This window comes from Pristis pectinata, chromosome 4 (assembly GCF_009764475.1).
Source record: "Pristis pectinata isolate sPriPec2 chromosome 4, sPriPec2.1.pri, whole genome shotgun sequence".
NCBI classification, from domain to species: domain Eukaryota; kingdom Metazoa; phylum Chordata; class Chondrichthyes; order Rhinopristiformes; family Pristidae; genus Pristis; species Pristis pectinata.
Window position 1 is genome coordinate 76,182,349 of NC_067408.1, and position 18,049 is coordinate 76,200,397.

General features: G+C 40.3%; 1 protein-coding gene across 2 annotated transcripts; it reads left to right on the forward strand.

The window, feature by feature from the left end:
- The first annotated feature begins 845 nt into the window (after window positions 1-845).
- LOC127569187 (superoxide dismutase [Cu-Zn]-like) lies at window positions 846-18,044 on the forward strand. Of its 2 annotated transcripts, none has more exons than XM_052013583.1 (5): window positions 846-971; window positions 11,582-11,675; window positions 14,509-14,575; window positions 15,374-15,491; window positions 15,649-18,044. In XM_052013583.1, exons 1-5 carry the CDS (start codon window positions 903-905, stop codon window positions 15,715-15,717), a joined length of 417 nt encoding a protein of 138 aa, XP_051869543.1. In that variant the 5' UTR covers window positions 846-902; the 3' UTR covers window positions 15,718-18,044. The 2 variants fall into 2 exon arrangements, with proteins under 2 accessions (XP_051869543.1, XP_051869541.1); XM_052013581.1 differs by having other exon boundaries at window positions 858-971; window positions 16,094-16,690.
- Window positions 18,045-18,049: the final 5 nt, after the last annotated feature.

The window sequence follows — 18,049 nt, forward strand, 5'->3', positions numbered from 1 at the left end:
TGATAGAGAGGAGACCTCATTAGCACTGAATGTAGTGCATGAGCCTGGAAGAAGTGAATTGCTGCTTCACCAGAAGGAATGTTCAGGTTCTGGAAGTAAAGGATGGCTATTGCATCTTTAGTAACTCTTCCCCTTCACGTGCAGCGGCTACCCTTTTATCTCTTCCTACTACGAGGATCCAAACAATCTTTACAGGTGCAACAACAATGCACAGGAACTTCCCCCAGCTGAATACATTGAATTTGGCACTCACAACGTGTCTCCACTATATCAAGTAAATCAAATGCAGAGAGGGTGATAACTTTGTAGAATACTCTACAGAATAGTTTTATGGACATACATTCTCATTTAATCTCAGTTTCCATTTAAAACTGGCATTATTTTTGGCATTTTTACAAGTAACTGAGTAATGGTATTTGAATTCTTTATTCAGGCTTTAGTTATTCGTGTCAATAAATGTGGCCAATTCCAAACTGGATGTCGTCATTTTTATACTGTTTATCAATTTCATAGGAATAAAATGCAAAATAACCTTTCACTGCTGTAGAACCTTCGAAAAGCGCAGGCGCTGCAAAGTGTATCCAGTAAGAAACCGGGCTGTTTTACCAGAAAATCTGACGAAGCCCGTTTTCTTTTTCGGAGAAACTGCTGCGTTTCTTCCTTCCTGGATCTTCATTGTTATGTTGCAAATAAATATCGGTCACGAACAGAATTCCCAAAAATTGAGCCAAATGCAAGAGGGTGGTACTTAATTCAAATCCGAAGAATCTCATCGCCCAGCTAAATGAGAACGTACGACTTCACTGGAGACGAGTAAATTTAACACCTGACCTCGTTGCTCCGGAGCTTTGCGCAAGTGCGGGCGTGCCTTCGTTAGGCTGCTGGGGTGGAGCTGAGAAAGCATGGTGAAGGCTATTTGTGTACTGACTGGCTACCTTCGTGCCTTTGGTGTCGTCCGCTTCGAATTGAATGTGAGTTTTCAAAGCGAATGGCGGCGGGCAGGGGTGCATTTTGCTGAAGGCTAATATCTGGGTAAACCGTGGGCTAAACGTGGGACCTCCACTTGTCCCTCACACCAGATTCCGTGCTGAAGTAACCTGACCTGTCGATTGAATGAGGTGTTTTTCTGAATCTGTTGGTTGTAATGGAATTGATTCCTGCCTCTTGAAGGGGCTGCGTAGAAAGAACCCTTTTCCTCATAGTTTCACGTGGAAACCAATTATGGGAGCTTTGATTTTTCTCTGTCTTAACTCCCGTATCGATCCCAATAAAACGCTGAACAGGCAAGAGGTTCCACGGATTATCCCGAAGACCTCATCAGTGTTGGATTCCCAGTATCTAGTGTGTTGTTATGTAGTTGTAATAAAGAACTACAGTTCCCAGTAGGCAATGAAAGGGGTCACATGGGGGAACAGGAAGTGGCTGGAAAGAGCAGGAAAAGCAGCCAGCCTGTCTGTTGCAAGTCGGTTGCAGCCTATTGTTTTGTTGTTTTAATAAATGTTCTGATGTTAAACCCATGCCAAGTTTGTCTCTTGATGAAGAACAAACATAACATGGTGTCAGAAGTTGGTGTGAGGTCTGAACAAGGAAAGTAAATGAATACTGTGTGCAGTTGAGAAAGAGACTCAGTGAGTACGAAAGAAAAGCTGTAAAAAGACGGAGAAAAAGCTGACTGGCGTGGCGAAGGAGCACATTGTTCCTGAAGTTCAGCAGTCACCGGATTTGCCAAGAGAGATTCGTGTGAGAGGCCGAGAGTTCCTGTTATGAATAAGCTAAGTCCTCCCTAGCCTATGCAGTTTATTGGCAATCTAGCCGATAATTGGAAGCGCTTCAAAAAGCGATTCAACATATATTTAGATGCTAGTGGAGTGGGAAGGAACAATGAAAAATTGAAAGCTTCTATTTTTCTGCACATGATTGGCGAAGGTGCTTTGGACATCTATAACAGCTTTCAAATTGATGAGACAGCTTTTGATTTGGGCACCTTGATGGAAAAACTTGAGGAGTATTTTATCCCAAGTAAAAACATCACATTTGAGAGAGAGAAATTCTTTTCCTGTGACCAGAAACAAGGTGTTAGCTTCGACCAATACTTAGCTGAGCTTCACACACTGAGTAAGCCTTGTGAATTTGGAGGTTTGAGAAACTCACTAGTTAAAGACAGAATAGTTTGTGGAATTCCAGATAACGGACTCAGAGAAAGACTGTTGCGTGAAAAAGATTTGACCCTGGAAAAGGCGGTGAATATGTGTAGGTCAGCAGAAACCACACAAGCACAAGCTAAGGAGCTGTACAGAGCAGACACAACAGTACATGCTGTGAAAACAGAGATGCAGCTCCCAAGGCATTTCTGAAAGCAACAGCAAATCAAAGAGGAAGGCTCAAACAGCAAATGTGGAGGTAAACACATTCCAAAGATGTGCTCTGCTTATGGGAAGTCCTACAACAGCTGTGGGAAGAAGAATCACTTTGCAAGGTGCTGCAAAGCTGGGGTTAACAAGGGAAAGGTGCACACAGTTGATGAGAAAATGGAGGAATTCTTTGTGGATTCTGTACAGACTGTGGCTGCTGGTAAAACAGAATGGATTGTTCCAGTAACTGTGAATGAGACAGTAATTCCATTCAAGCTTGACACTGGAGCTCAGGTGAATCTGTTATCCATGGATGATTATAAGACTCTCACAGTAAAGAGTAAGATTTACCCTGTGAAGTTAGAAGTGACAGGCTACACTGGAGAGAAAGTTCCAGTAAAAGGGGGCCGTATGGTGACCTTTAAGCACAAAGGGCAGCACTTAAAATCACATCTACTGATTGTAGAAAAGACAGTGCAGCCAATATTAGGTCTGAGTGCATGTGAAAAGCTCAACCTAGTGAAAAGAGTTTTCATAGTAGCTTTACATACCAAAGATGACCACACAACACTCATGGAAGAGTATGCAGATGTCTTTGAGGGGCTCGGATGCTTACCTAGTGTACACAAAATTCACATAGATGAGGCAGTGGCTCCTGTTGTCCATGTATGTAGGAAAGCTCCATTTCAACTTAGAGATAAACTTAAACAAGAACTAGCATGCATGGAACGGATGAATGTCATACAGAAAATTGAAGAACCAACAGATTGGGTGAGTTCACTGGTCATTGTGCAAAAGAAAAATGGAGCATTGCAGATATGTCTAGACCCAAGAGATCTCAATAAAGCCATCAAGAGAGAGCATCTTAAATTGCCAACACGGGAGGAGATCATGTCCCGGCTTTCAGGTGCCAAATGGTGTATCAAGCTCGATGCATCATCTGGGTTTTGGCAGATGAAGCTTGATGAGGTAAGTTCGAGACTGTGTACTTTTAACACACCACAGGGAAGATATCGCTATCTTCGGCTGCCATATCGGATCCTGTCCGCACCAGAAGTCTACCATAAAACCATCCACGTGATTTTCGAGGGCATACCTGGTGTTGAGACCATGATGGATGACATCATCGTCTGGGGGTCCACCAAGGAGGAACACGATACTCGACTGAGACAAGTGCTTGACGTGACAAGGAATGTCAATTTGAAATTAATTAAAGAGAAATGTGAGTTTGGTGTGAAGACACTGACCTTCATAGGAGATGTCATATCTGAAGAGGGAGTGAAGCCTGACCCAAGAAAGACGTCAGCCATTAAAAACATGGAGAGGCCTCAAAACAAAGAGGAGGTGAGACATTTCTTAGGGATAGTGACTTACCTGGCCAAGTTCATCCCTCGACTGTCAACAGTGTCAGCACTACTTAGATTACTCCTTGAGCAACAAAATGAATGGATTTGGTCTCATGAGCAAGAAGAGTGTTTTCAGATGTTGAAAAGGGTCCTAACTGAAGAGCCTGTGCTGAAGTTTTATGATCCAGAAAGGTGTATCAGGACATCAGCTGATGCATCCCAGCAGGGCCTTGGATCAGTACTACTGCAGCAGCATGATGGCAAATGGCAATCTGTGGCCTATGCATCAAGGGCTTTAACAAGTGCGGAAACCAACTATGCACAAATGGAGAAAGAGCTTCTCGCCACTATATATGCATGTGAAGGGTTCCATCAGTACATCTATGGGCAAGCTATTGAAGTGGAGACAGAACATAAACCATTGGTCTTAATTATGTCCAAACCACTGAATGACTGTCCCATGAGGATACAGTGCATGTTGATGAGGCTGCAGAAATATGACGTGAAGATGATCTACACACCGGGAAAATATATGTTTGCTGCTGATGCTCTGTCTCGAGCAGTCAACAAGACAAAAGAGTGACCAACAGGTTAATGCAGATATACAGGCCTATGTTGACATGATAGTCACCTCTCTTCCAGTATCTCTGGATAGAACAGAGCAGATTAGGAAAGCAGCAGAGGCAGATGAAACAATGAAAGTATTCAAGGATACAATATGGAAAGGATGGCCAGCAGCAAAGGATGACTGTCCAATGTGTATTCATGATTATTGGGCATGTAGAGCTGAACTGTCAGTAGTGAAAGATATGGTCTTCAAAGGGAACAGGTCTGTGATTCCAGTGTCATTACGCAAGGAGATGCTCCAGAAGATACAGGAAGGGCATCTTGGGGAAGAAAAATGTAAATGTAGAGCACGTGAAGTGATGTACTGGCCAAGAATGAACCAAGACGTCAGCCGGACTACTGCTTCATGTGAAATATGCCTTAACTACAGACCAAAGCAGCAAGCAGAATCACTTACACCACACCCTGTAGCAGACAGGCCGTATTTCAGAGTTGGAATGGATTTGTTTGACTGTAATGAGAAGAGCCATATTGTTGTAACAGACTGTTTTTCCAATTACCCAGAGGTTGCGACACTGCAATCAACGTCCAGCAAAGCAGTTATCACGTTCCTGAAAGCTGTGTTTGCGAGGCATGGAGTTCCATGTGATGTAGTATCAGACAATGGTCCACAATTTTCGAGCAGTGAATTTGAATCCTTTGCCAATGTTTGGGGGTTTCGACATATAACCTCAAGCCCACATCACCCAAAATCTAATGGCGTCGCAGAGAGTTCAGGTAAGGTGGTGAAGGGTCTCATGAAGAAAGCGCAAGATGGATGAGAGGATTTCCGTAGAAGTCTAATGACTTAGAGAAGTACGCCACTGCAGAACGGCCTTTCACCAGCCCAAATGCTGATGGGTCGATGCATACACACTAACCTTCCAATACATGAAAACCTGTTGAAACCTGAGGAGCGCACAAGGTCAAACAGGCTAAAGAGGAAGGGAAAGAGAAACAGAAACGGAATCACGACAAGACAGCAAAAAGCCTACCAGTCTTGAAGCCTGGGGATCAAGTGCAAATCCGAGATCACGATTCTGGCACATGGTCCATGCAAGGAGTTGTGCAAGAGGAAGTAAATCCACATTCATAACCAGATCCAGATGGAGCGAGGGACACCACTGAGGAGGAACTGCGTGGATCTACGACCGCAAGCTCCAACCCATGGCTGTGACCCGTCTCTTGTCAGTACACCAAAGGGGCCAGCATATTGGAGAAAATGAACGTGTGGACCAGAGTTCCCAGGAAAACACCAATGCAGCAAATGAAAGCAACACACCTGTGGAAACAAGTACCAGACCAAAAAGGACCATTAAAAAAAACCACCTCAGAGACTGATTGAAAGCTGCTGAGTGGACAAGGGTTCTTGGCAGGTTTATAAGGACAAAGTATTGTGTTTGTTTTTTTTTAAAGGGGGAAGATGTGTTATTATGTGTTGTTATGTAGTTATAATAAAGAACTACACTTCCCAGTAGGCAATGCAAAGGGTCACATGGAGGAACAGAAGTGGCTGGAAAGAGCGGGAAAAGCAGCTAGCCTGTCTGTTGCAAGTCGGTTGCAGCCTTTTGTTGTTTTAATAAATGTTCAGATGTCAAACCCACGCCAAGTTTGTCTCGTGATGAAGAACAAACATAACACCCAGTACGGGTGTCTTCAACTTCTTATCGTCCACTCACTCCCAAATGCACGGTAGCGTAGCAGTTAGCGCGATGCTATTACAGCGCCAATGATCGGGGTTCAATTCCCGTTGCTGTCTGTAAGGATTTTGTACGTTCTCCCGTGTCTGCGTGGGTTTCCTCCGGGTGCTCCGGTTTCCTCCCACATTGCAGAGCCACACGGGTAGGTGAATTTGGGTTTAAAATGGGCGGCGCGGACTCATTGGGCCGGAAGGGCCTGTTCCATGCTGTAAATAACATTTTAAAAAAATTAAAAAAAATTTAATTTAATTTAGTTCAATGACTAGCGCCGGAAAGAAGCTCAGCGTTGCCTCATATTTTGCAAGTGTAATAATTTGCTGTTGTCACGGTTGTGAAGGCAACAACGGGCTTTGAGATTTCTATTCGTGCACAACCTAAAGTGGAACTACAAAAGTTACCATTAATTCAAATTTTCAGAGTTTTCCCAACTTTTTATAAACCACGTCCACGAGAATCAGTTGAATTGATAAAAATTCAAAGTGCCGTATGACCTGATTTGAGTTATGATGAAGGGTCCTTGGCCTGAAGCGTTAACCCTATTCCACAGATTCTGCCTGACCTCCAGTCTTTCTAGTATGTTCTGCTTTTTTACTTCTGATTGGTTATGACTGACAGATAATTTTGCAGGTCAGGCAGCATGTGTCGAAAGATGAGGGTCAGAATTCTTTCCACAGATGTCGTTTTCCTGGTGTTTTATTTTTCTTTCAAATTTTAGATATCTGCAGCTTTTTATTTTAGAGTTTGTGGCTGCAATCACAACATGTGCAAACACCGATGAACCTGCAGAACTTGTGATTGAATTCAGCACGTTGGGTCTTGGGCATATCCGCAACACGAGTCGATCATCAGTGCATGGGGATTTGGCGGGGGGGGGGGTGCAGTTCACAGCAGCCCTGCACCTCGCCTCCATTTTCTTTCTCTCTCCCTCTCCCTCTCCCTCTCTCCCTCTCTCTCTCTCTCTCTCTCTTCCCCCCCCCCCACCCCTCCCCCATGACCGTGAGGAGCCGTTCAACCCAGATGACTGACAGGGAAAGGCTTGGAGCAACAAACAATCTGCTGGAGGAACTCAGTGGGTTGACCAGCATCTGTGGGTGTGGTGGGGGAATTGTTGACCTTTCAGATAAAAACCCAGCATCAAGAAATCTTTGGGGCTGTCTGTGTCAAATAAGTGGGGGGTGGCCACGTAACCATTCCCACCCCAAAAGTATCAACAATCTATTGTGTCAATCATCAGAAAAAAAAATGCAATCTTAATGTGGGCCTAAGTATCTTTCAAAATGGTTCAATACCATCCACTCATTACCCACTAACACCAGCTCTCCAACTGAGACTCTTTCCCACTCCAGACCACCATCCAATTCCAGGCTGAGCTGGAGACTCTGTACCATCCCAGAGCCAAACTTGGAGGCCTTGTGCCATTCAGTGATCTGTATGCTGAAAAATTTCAGCAGACCCCAGGGTTGATGAAGGAAGAAAGTCCCCACCAAAGCATGGCCCAGGAAGTTAAATTTCAGCAATGATGCAAATGGACTGGCAAGGGTCTTGATTCACCAGTGGGTGGATAGTGGGCAGTCATCTTTCAACCAGAAATGAAGCACCAGTAATTACTCCTGGATTGTAGTCTCACTGTAAAATATCCTGGTGGCTTCTTACTGACATATTGTCATGAGTAACGTTTAGTGAAGTTTACTGTCCATTCTGTGAATTGTAATTTTCCCTCGTGTTAGACTAGAACAAATATTTTTTAGTTTTTAAAATATTATTTGATGTTTTAGCCTCTGATGTTTATTGAATAATAATAGTTTCTGACACAGGTACATACAATGGACCAAATGTGGTAGTCGGAAAAGAGCTACCCAAATTAATCTCACCTTCCGGGACTAAGTTTCTCGCCCTGCAGCTCTCAAAGACACATCCGTGTATTTTAAAATCTGATGATGGTTTCTGCTTCTATCACCCTCTCAGACAATGAATTTCACTCCAACAATCACTTTGGATGAGGATGTTTTTCCTTTATCTCCCCTCTAATCTTTCTACCAATTATTTTGTGTCTCCTAGTTTCTGACTGAATACATTGCAAAGGGGAAATAAGTCCTTAATACTTTCTCTATTTAGGCCCCTTATAATTTTAAAGACTTCTTTGTTTCATAGGAAACAATCCTGGCTTAGTGAATCTTTCCTTGTATCTACGGTTTTCCAGTCCAGGTCACATCTTTGTAAAATTCCTCTGCATCACCTCCAATGTAATCACATCTTTCTTCCACTTCAGTCCTCTATGCACGTTTTCATCTAGGGGTTCTGGATCTAGTATTCTCACCTTTTTTTTCCTCTGGGAAAATGCCTAGCCTGAGCTTCTTGCACTTCTTTGTCAAGTGCTTCCCACTGTTTGAAAACCGATTCACCTGCTGTCTGCATTCCATTTTTGCTAAATCAGTTTTTCAATTCTGGCAACATTTTTGTAAATCCCCTCCGCACCTCATTTTCCTGTGATATAATATCTAGAACTGTATGCAGTATTTGAGCTGTGCCCTAACTACTTCAATAATATGTGGTCAAACACTCCAAGGTCCCTCTGTTACCCCCCACCACTCCACGTCCTCCCATTTATTTACATTCCCTTGTCACATTTCCACAATTGCATTTGGCCTCATTTGATGATTTTCCATTCTCACAGCTGTCACTATTAACCCCTTGTCCTTTTTTTCCCTTCTGTCTTGCCAGAGAACCTTGAAATCAGAGAACCTTGCAATCCTGCCCTTCTCAAGGCTTTGTATCCACAATATTTATTATATCACTTCCAAACGTTGACCAGTTTCAACTCATTTGTCTTACTCATGATATTCTTCACATTTAGATATGTGCATTAAAACCCAGTCAGCCTCCAATCTCACTTCTAATTTCTTTTTCTGTCTTTCAAATTCATTAATTTTCTGTGTTTCATTCCAGTTTTGCTGTTCTCCTTGTGAAGCTTTGCTCAGCCAATGCACACTATTGAGCAAGATGCCCCTAGGGGTCTTCTGAATTACTGTTTTTTTTAAAATAGAAACTGAACATGCTGGAAACATTCTGCAGATCAAGTAACATCTTTGGAACCAGAAGCACAGTTAATGTCTTAGGTCAGACCCTTCCTCGGAACTGCAAAGCTTTGAAGGGTTTTCGACCTGCAGTGTGGCACTATTTCTCTGTCCAAGGTTATTGCCTGACCTATTATGGATTTACAGAATTTTTTGTTTTTATTTCAGATTTCCAGCATCTAATTTCAATTCTCAATTACTTCTTGTTTTGTCTGTTTAGCAGTCACCCTTTCCCTCTTACTGCGCTCTGTGGGGTGACTATCGTGAAATTTTGCTAAACATGACATACTCAGCCATGAAGGTAGGCTGCAGAGTGTTAAGATGTTGCTCAAGCTCCTCCAGCTGATGACACTTCCTATGTCTCTGGCTGTCTAGGGTGAGATAGGATGTGCAAGATCTAAGGTGCCCTGCTATGCCACTTCCTGCTTGCAGAAACTGAAGTACAGTAAAAGTGATTGTTCAGCAATCCTGATACTTTGGCATCTGGCTCACTCATTAGTTCAGAATGTGAGCTGGGAATCCAAAGTGCATTGGGGTGTGTGGCCAGAGCTGGGGGTCCTGAGTGCAGCTGGGCCCAGCTTTTCTCATCTCTTGGCTGAGCAGCCAGAAGCTGGGTCTGATGTGCTTTTATATTTCCCACTCCCTTTAAACTCACTAGCTTCACTGGAAATGTATTATATTACTGTGTAACACATAAAGTGAAATACAAGTGTAAAGTCCCAAGGGTGTTGGATAATGAGTTTTACTGCAATTTTTAAAAAATATAAAACTGCACATTGCCCTTGCCTCATTGAAGAACCCTACCAAACTGCACGCTTCATAGTGCACTCAGTGGACACTGCTGCCTGTGTTGAAATTTCATTTAACACTGGAAAAATGAATAGTTAAAATTTCTACTTTTTTGCCTTCCTGATCTGTCTGTGAGAATTCATTTTTGTGGTTGGATGCTCAACTGATTTGATGATGATATTGAATTGATGTAAAACTCACCTCGATATTGGAAAATTCTTCAATGTCAGCAGTGACTGGCATTGATTCCATAAGAAATAGAAACAGGAGCGAGCCATTCAGCTCTTGAGCCTGCTTCTGCTATAAAATAGTGATTAATCCAAATTCCCTCAAATCTACATTGCTGCCCTCTCCCCATAAACCTCAATTTCCCTTGCTGATTTAAACATCAAATTCAGCTCTGAATATATTTGAGAATTCCAAAGACTCTCAACCCTTCAGAAGAAGAAATTCTTCTTCGTCTCAATGTTAAATGGGTTACCTGGTCCTGGACTCTCCCTTGAGGGGAAACGTCTTCTTAACTTTTACCCAATTTCAATAAGATTGCTTCTCATTCTTCTAAACTCTAGTAAGTACAGACTCAATCTGTTCAACTTTTCCTCATAAGTTAATCCCTCCATACCCAAGATCTCCTAGTGCATTTTCTGTGAACTGTCTCCAATCATTCCTTAAGAGGAGCAAACTTCATCCCAGTATTCCTTCTGTCTCTCTAGTGCCTTGTGCAGTTGCAGTAACATTTCTCTACTTTTTGTGCTCCATCTCCTTGAAATAAAAGCCAGCATTCTGTTAGCCCTCTTGATTACCTGTTGCACTTGTATGCTAGCTTCCTGTGTTTCATGTGTAAGGACCTCTTGAATCCCTTTGTGCCACAGCTTTCCTCCATTAAATAATCTGTTTTATCATTCTTAATCAGTAAACACCTTCCCATTTTCCCACATCATATTCCATTTGTCAACTTTTTCTCCCTCATTAAACCTCTCTGAAATGTTTGTATTATATTCTCCTCACCTATTTTTGTAAGGTCACCAAAAAAATCCAAATACCAAAAAATCTGAGGTAATATATTGCCTAACCATCTCAAAATAAGATCTAGTAATCATTATATTTTAAGGACAGGACTTCAGATGCATTCTTCTGTCCAACCAAGTAATACTTCTGAATAAGGGTTTTCTCAATAGATTTCAAACCTGTATTTCAAACTCAGTTTGTATGGTTTTATTTGTTTGTGAACACCTTTGGGGGGAAAAAAACTTACTGAATGCATCTTTGTAGTTATCCTCAATGCCCTCAAATCTCTTCAAGCAGAGGATATTAGTTCTCATTTAGATTTACATTTGCATTTTCTGTGTCTTTTCACGTTACTGACACTTTTGGTATTTTGCGTGAACTTTGTATATCTTGACCGTGTTTCTTATGGCACTGCAGTAATTTATTCTCAACTGTTAATCTATTTTCACACTGGTGTGAAAACTCTTTCCTGATGTCAATTGCTAAATCTGAATGTTTTCCCCGTGTGGATATATGCACATTTTGAATGAATTCAATTTAAAATGATGTACAGATATGATATAGTTCCAAGTGCACCATTGCAGCATTTTAATGTATACCAGTCATCTCTAGCATTTGCTGCATTGTCACTAATGTTCAAGGCATAAAAACAGCTTTCGTTAAACTGACTACCAATACTAGCATGTGGTGTTTTGCTTTTTTTGTAGGAAGGTGGATATTTGACCATAAAAGGAGAATTTTCTGGACTGCCCCCAGGAAAGCATGGACTCCACGTTCATAGTTTTGGTGACATAACGAACGGTATAATATGTATAACATTCCTGCTTGAGTAGTTACAGAAAGAACAAAAGTTGTTGTTGTAGATTCTTTGTGGGGTATAGGAGTTAAGTTAATGAGCTAGAATCCAAGATCCCCGACTAATGACCTGACGGTTGAAATAAATCAATGTAACAGATGGGAATTTAAATTCAAGTAGTCAGGTAATTCTGGAATTAAATAAAAAAAAACTAGTATCAGCAATGATGATTGTGAAACAAAGGAATTTTATTTTCAAACATACAAACCCATCTGATTCAGCAATGTAAGAACCTTGACTTCCTTGCCCCCCCCCCTTCCCTGAGTAGACCCCTGGTAATATGGTTGACTCTTTGTTGTCCTCTGAAATGACCCAGCAAGCTACTCTGTTCAAAAACAATTAGAGCAATCCACAGCTTTTGAATTAATAACTTTTTTTTAAGTTTCTGCAGCTATACTTGAATGCTCTATTCATTGTCCTAATGTCTTATAATTTTCTCCTCTCTTCAATGCACTGTAAACTTTGAAAGGAATAGAGATTTTGTAATGCTTGATCAGTAACTGTTATAGAGTACAACATCTTTGATCTCAAACCAGCTAGGAGAAAGCCAAAAATGATTTGGTGAACTCCTCTTCGTCAGTGAATACAGTCCAGTCATTGGACATCCTGCCTGGCGAAAAAAAAATGGACTGCAGTGGTACTAAACAAAGTGAAAAGTTGAGAATTTGGTCAGTTGCTGAACTGGAATTGTAAGTTGGTTAAACAAGGAGGTCCAAATTTCAGTGACATGGTATTAGATTTTAGGACCAAAATGGGCTTGGAGTGACCAAAAGTGTTCAGAGTTAGGGAATTCAAATTGAAATATTGGAAGATGATCTGTGAAAATTAGTCCATTTTACAGCAGTACTATAAGTATGAGGATGAAGGATAGCCAGAATGCTGATATTGGCACATTTTGGCAAGAGGCTGCCTCCTGTGTCAGGGTAAGAGACATCTTAAACTGACTTGAAAAGATGAGTTCAGTCACGTGGTCCGTTTTGAGATCAATAGCATTGGAAAGAATAGACTGGTCTATAAAATACCAGGTACTAAATTTTAATAAAATGTAATAAACAGAAATAGGATTATGTCATATGGCCCTTGGAACCTGCTCTGCTATTGAGTAAACATGCCTGATCCTGTGGCTTCAGTCTCCCAGCCTCCTGTATTCTAAGTACAGGAGTTAAAGGATGTGGCCTCTAAATCATAACCTGAGCCTGTGCAAATTGGTACAGTTTGGTAAACATATCAAGAAAAAAGGCGCAAGTTAAGAGAGCTTAAAAAACACAATAATGAGATACCAGCTATGAAAAAGAAGAATGAAATTAAACTTGCAAGGGATATCAAAATCTACACCACAGTTGTATTAGGAGAAGTGGTTTCTAAAGGTGACTGATAGATCTTGATGTTCAATAGTAATTTAATGACATTAGTTATGATATTCTAGTTACAGTAAAACTCTGTTAATCCAGTATGCTCAGGATTTTTGTGCCCTACTGGCCGATTATTTTTTTCCAGACTTTTGGATATTATTACAATTAATACTTCAACATGTTACCCATGGTTCCATAATATAATACATTTTCCACTTGGCCAGGTGAATTTCAAAGGAGTGTTAGAGATGGGGCCCTGATGAGTTAAAGAGAGCCTGGGAATAAGGGCCCTGCTCTGTTAGAGCATGGAAATTGGCACTGGTGAGCCAGCTGCCGAACCATCAGGATTTCCGAACGATGGTCAAATCACGGAGATGCCACGGCCAAGGAAGCCCACCAGCGCCTCTACTTCCTCAGGAGGCTAAAGAAATTTGGTTTGTCCCCTTTGACTCTCACCAACTTTTACTGATGCAACATAGAAAGCATCCTATCTGGATGTATCACAGCTTGGTACGGCAACTGCTCTGCCCAGGACCGCAAGAAACTGCAGAGAGTTGTGGACACAGCCCAGCACATCATGGCCACCAGCATCCCCTCCTTGGACTCTGTCTTTACCTCTCATTGTCTTGGTGAAGCAGCCAGCATAATCAAAGACCCCACCCACCCAGGTATCCATTGGGTAGAAGATACAGGAGCCTGAGGGCACGTACCACCAGACTTAAGGACAGCTTCTACCCCACTGTGATAAGAGTATTGAACGGTTCCCTTATACAATGAGATGGACTATGACCTCACGATGTACCTTGTTGTGACCTTGCACCTTATTGCACTGCACTTTCTCTGTAGCTGTGACACTTTACTCTGTACTGTTATTGTTTTTACCTGTACTACCTCAATGGACTCTGTACTAACTCAATGTAACTGAACTGTGTAATGAATTGACCTGTACGATCGGTTTGTAAGACAAGCTTTTCACTGTACCTCGGTACAAGTGACAATAATAAACCAATACCAATACCAAGCAGATAGTGGATTACCAGAGTTTTACTGTAAGTAGTTTTACCCTCTACAACTTCATTACATCTTGAGCATTTCACATTTTCTTTCTTGATGTGTCAAGTGGCATTTTGTCTCAGTCACTTAGACTCTTGCATTTTCTGAGGAGCAGGCTTGAGCATGTATGTGCAGGTATGTTGAGAAACAGGGGCATGTACCAGCTTTGCTTTGATCTTGAAATTCCTGGTATCATCATCCAATTTTTTTGTAGTCAAATGTATGTTAAAGATGCAAATGCTTAAACTCGTAGCTTAACCAGTAAATGGTTGTAAGGCTATTTTATCAATACTTGCTGTTCTCATATTCTCCTCTAAATAAACTTGAGCTTTCTAGATTTATGGAAGCACTTGTTGTAAATTATTTGTTTCAGATTGGATAAGTGCAGGACCTCTTTACATTCCAACCAACAAAATGCAAGGGATGCAACAAGACAAGAGGTGAGTTCTATTTGAGAGGCAGTGCTGAAAATAAAGCTAAAATACAATTTCTTTAAATGTGTATTGATTTTGCATATTTAATTGAGGTGTTGATTTGTAAAATATGGCAGCTGTTAAGAGAAAGTGGAAGAGAATGAAGGCCCAGGAAGTCTGGTTTCAGCATCCTGGGCCTCCAGTTTGTTTTCATTAAATTTTTTTTGGGAGATGCAGGCCGAGGAGCTGCATCCCCTCTTAAAGTGTACGGGAAACGGAGTTCTCCTGACTGCAACAGGTGCAATCTAGCAGTAGACAAAATGGAAAAAAAAAGTCGAGATGCTTCATGCCTTTCTCTGTTGATGGAAAGGCACCAATTTAAGGAAGGCTTAGAAGATGTTTCTTTCAGCTGCTGCATGTGCTGCTTTGATAAGAGGACTGAAGAATAGCACGCAGTAAAGAACAGAAGACCTTCAGGAACTTCAATCAGCATTGGTCTCTCAGGCCTGCAGTTACTGTTGTATGCAATCAGTGATTAATAGTCATACATTTAAAATAATCACTAAGTACAAAAGTTTTTATTTTCCATAGAGGCCTATCTTAGACCACAAAATACTGTCGTGGAAATAGTGATGCTAATAGAACTTGCTGTAAGGAAAACAGATAAAATTGTTGAATATAAATTTAAATGTGGGAAAAAATGTTGGATTATGGCACTATCTCAATAAATCTGAGGTAGCATGAATACAATAGGTTAAACTGTCTTCCTTCTTCCTATGGAAATTATATGATTCTTTAAAGAAAAATATTTTCAACTTGCTGTAGACATGCAGGTGACCTGGGTATTGTAAACACAAGTGAAGATGGTTTAGCCAAGCTGGATGTGGCGGTATCCCATTTCCATCTGACAGGAATTCATTCTATTATTGGACGCACTCTGGTGGTAGGTACGAGGCTCAGTAGTTACATTGTTGAAATGTAAAATAAAGTCATTTGGAAATCAAAGAACTGCAGATGTTGAAAGCTAATTGACTATTGATGCATGATATTTAGTATTCAGCTGTCTTTTAATACATCAGTAATTTGTGCATTTTTTTCAGTTGATGGACCAATTCATAACTTTTACAATGGATAATGCTCATCCACATCATAGGGATGGCCACTTTTAACACAGCGACTCTTACAGTGAAAACATTATTGACACAGTCCAATTTACTTGTATGTTTCTTTTCCAAAACACTACTCGCTTCTGAATGGAAAAAAAATCATGCCCTGAATGTGCTTCTTGTTTATTTGTAATAATAATTCATCTTAAACCTTAAATTCAGAGAAAACTCCCATGCTTTTACCATGCCAACACAGTTTGAAAGCATGTGTCTGGACAATTACCTGGGGAAAATACCATTATCATTTGCAGCAATGGATGATGGCCCCGTCTGTATGTTATTCAGTTGGAAGAAAAAGTCAAATATTAAATTACTGGAATTTGGCTAGATATTCTAATGTCTAATTTCACTACTGAAAGCATGGTCATATTTTTAAAAGCTTCACCAGAATGAAGATGACTCAGGCAAAGCTGATAAGGAAGAAAGCATTACAACAGGAAGTAATGGATCTGGTATAGCCTGGGGAGTGATTGGAATTTGTCAGAGCAATATTTCAGAGGAAGTCTTAGAAGAAAACAATTAAGCAATAAAGCTGTCTGTATTTGTGGACTAAGCTCTATTTTGTCATGATACATTGGTAAATGTTCTTTGTTTATGGATGTGAAAAAATATTATCCACATTTAAGAAGTTTTCACAAATTTGTTTTTCAGTTTTTATTGCATGTGAATTTTTGGATCCTACCATAAACATGCAGCTCTCCTTTAGGGTTTTTGTGAAAATTCATTCAAATCAAATGTCAACAGTCAAGTTCTATTCTGCAGCACATTTCTATATTGTAAACTCTGCTACAGTATAGCTTTTAAAATACTGAATCAATTAATATATTTAACCACCTTTAATGGTATAAGTACCTTATGATATATGTTTTAATTATATGTTAATATTGGGTAACAATTCTATAAAATACAACATTCATTTTCTTGGGGTAGCCTGTGCCAAAATGTATTTCCTTGGTTCCACTGATTAATGATTAAAAATAAACATTCTGCTACTTTTCATACAAGTTATATTAGTTTTTACAAGTCTGGGACATTTTACCACATTAAATGTATGATATTAATACATGTTGTTTGATGCGTTAAAGGGACTTGTTCTGATGTCTTAAGTAACACGTTGATTTACTGAGACTTGATTCCGAATCATTATCATTAACATCTTTTGTTATCTCTATTCAGTCTGACTTCCTTCACCAAGCTGGCACATTGAGCCCATAAGCAGCATTGGATCATAGTCATTAACAGTACCAGTCCTTATAAATTGAAACTAACCTCAACTTCCTTTCATCATGTTTTGATGTTGATGTGCAGGATGATGCCATGAGTATCAATTATATCCTTAACTATCTCATGCAATGTGACATCCATATATAAAGAACACCAGATATTTGGGAAGAACAGCATTTTATAATTTTTCCTCAAAAAAAATCTCTAAAGTCACAACAGTAGCTTTCCCTTTTAAGCATGTCAGCAAGTTATTTCTTGAGGGGACTTATTCTCAAACCACCAGATGTAAATTTAGCAGTCATTTTGTTCCCAGTGTAGGTCTCATTCAAATCGGCAAGAAACCAATTATTGTTTGCTATGATGCAAAAAATAACATGATTTTAAAATGTAATATTGATATCCAGCATCAAGGATAGTCTAGCATTTGGAATTTAATAGTTTTTCCCTGTTGGCTAAACTGTTCTTCCCAAATAACTGGTGTTCATTATATCTGGAGGTGGCATTGCTTGAGATAGTTCAGACATAACCTCATGTTATCATCTGATACATAATGGAAGGAAGGTGAGGCAAGTGTCAATTGATAGGGACTGGTACTGTTAGTGGCTGTGCTGGTCCTATGCTGATTATGACCTCAACATGCATTTTGCTGATGGCATAGCCTCTTATCAAGCTTTCTGATGGCCTAGACTCTGAAGATGAGATCATGATTATTACCAGTACTAGCTGCAGACATATTTCATAGCATTTTGATGAGTGCAATCAATAAATCAGTAAAATGATCACCTGCTACTCACTAGAGCTAAGAAGAATGAGAGGAGATCTACTGATTATCTAAACAGTTTGGATATGGGTAGGATGTTTCTGCAGGTGTTGAATTACCATTAGACAAACATGTAAACCCAAAGTAGTCTTGTATTAGTCATGGCTCAGCTACTTTAATTTAAATATTTATAATTAGCCTTACTCTAGGTCTTGAGCATATAAATCTAGATTGACAATCCTGTGCAGCACTGAGAGAATTGTGATTTTGTCCTCTGAGTTAAACTAAAGAGTTCCTATCTTTTTTCTAGTTGATGTAAATAAATTAAAAGCACCATTATAACATTAAGCC

Excerpts from the sequence above, each read along its gene's own strand:
- LOC127569187 (XM_052013581.1), top strand. The coding sequence starts at position 903 with ATGGTGAAGGCTATTTGTGTACTGACTGGCTACCTTCGTGCCTTTGGT. Across the intron at positions 972-11,581 it reads TCGTCCGCTTCGAATTGAAT|GAAGGTGGATATTTGACCAT; the intron begins GTGAGTTTTCAA and ends CTTTTTTTGTAG. Across the intron at positions 15,492-16,093 it reads TTATTGGACGCACTCTGGTG|CTTCACCAGAATGAAGATGA; the intron begins GTAGGTACGAGG and ends TATTTTTAAAAG.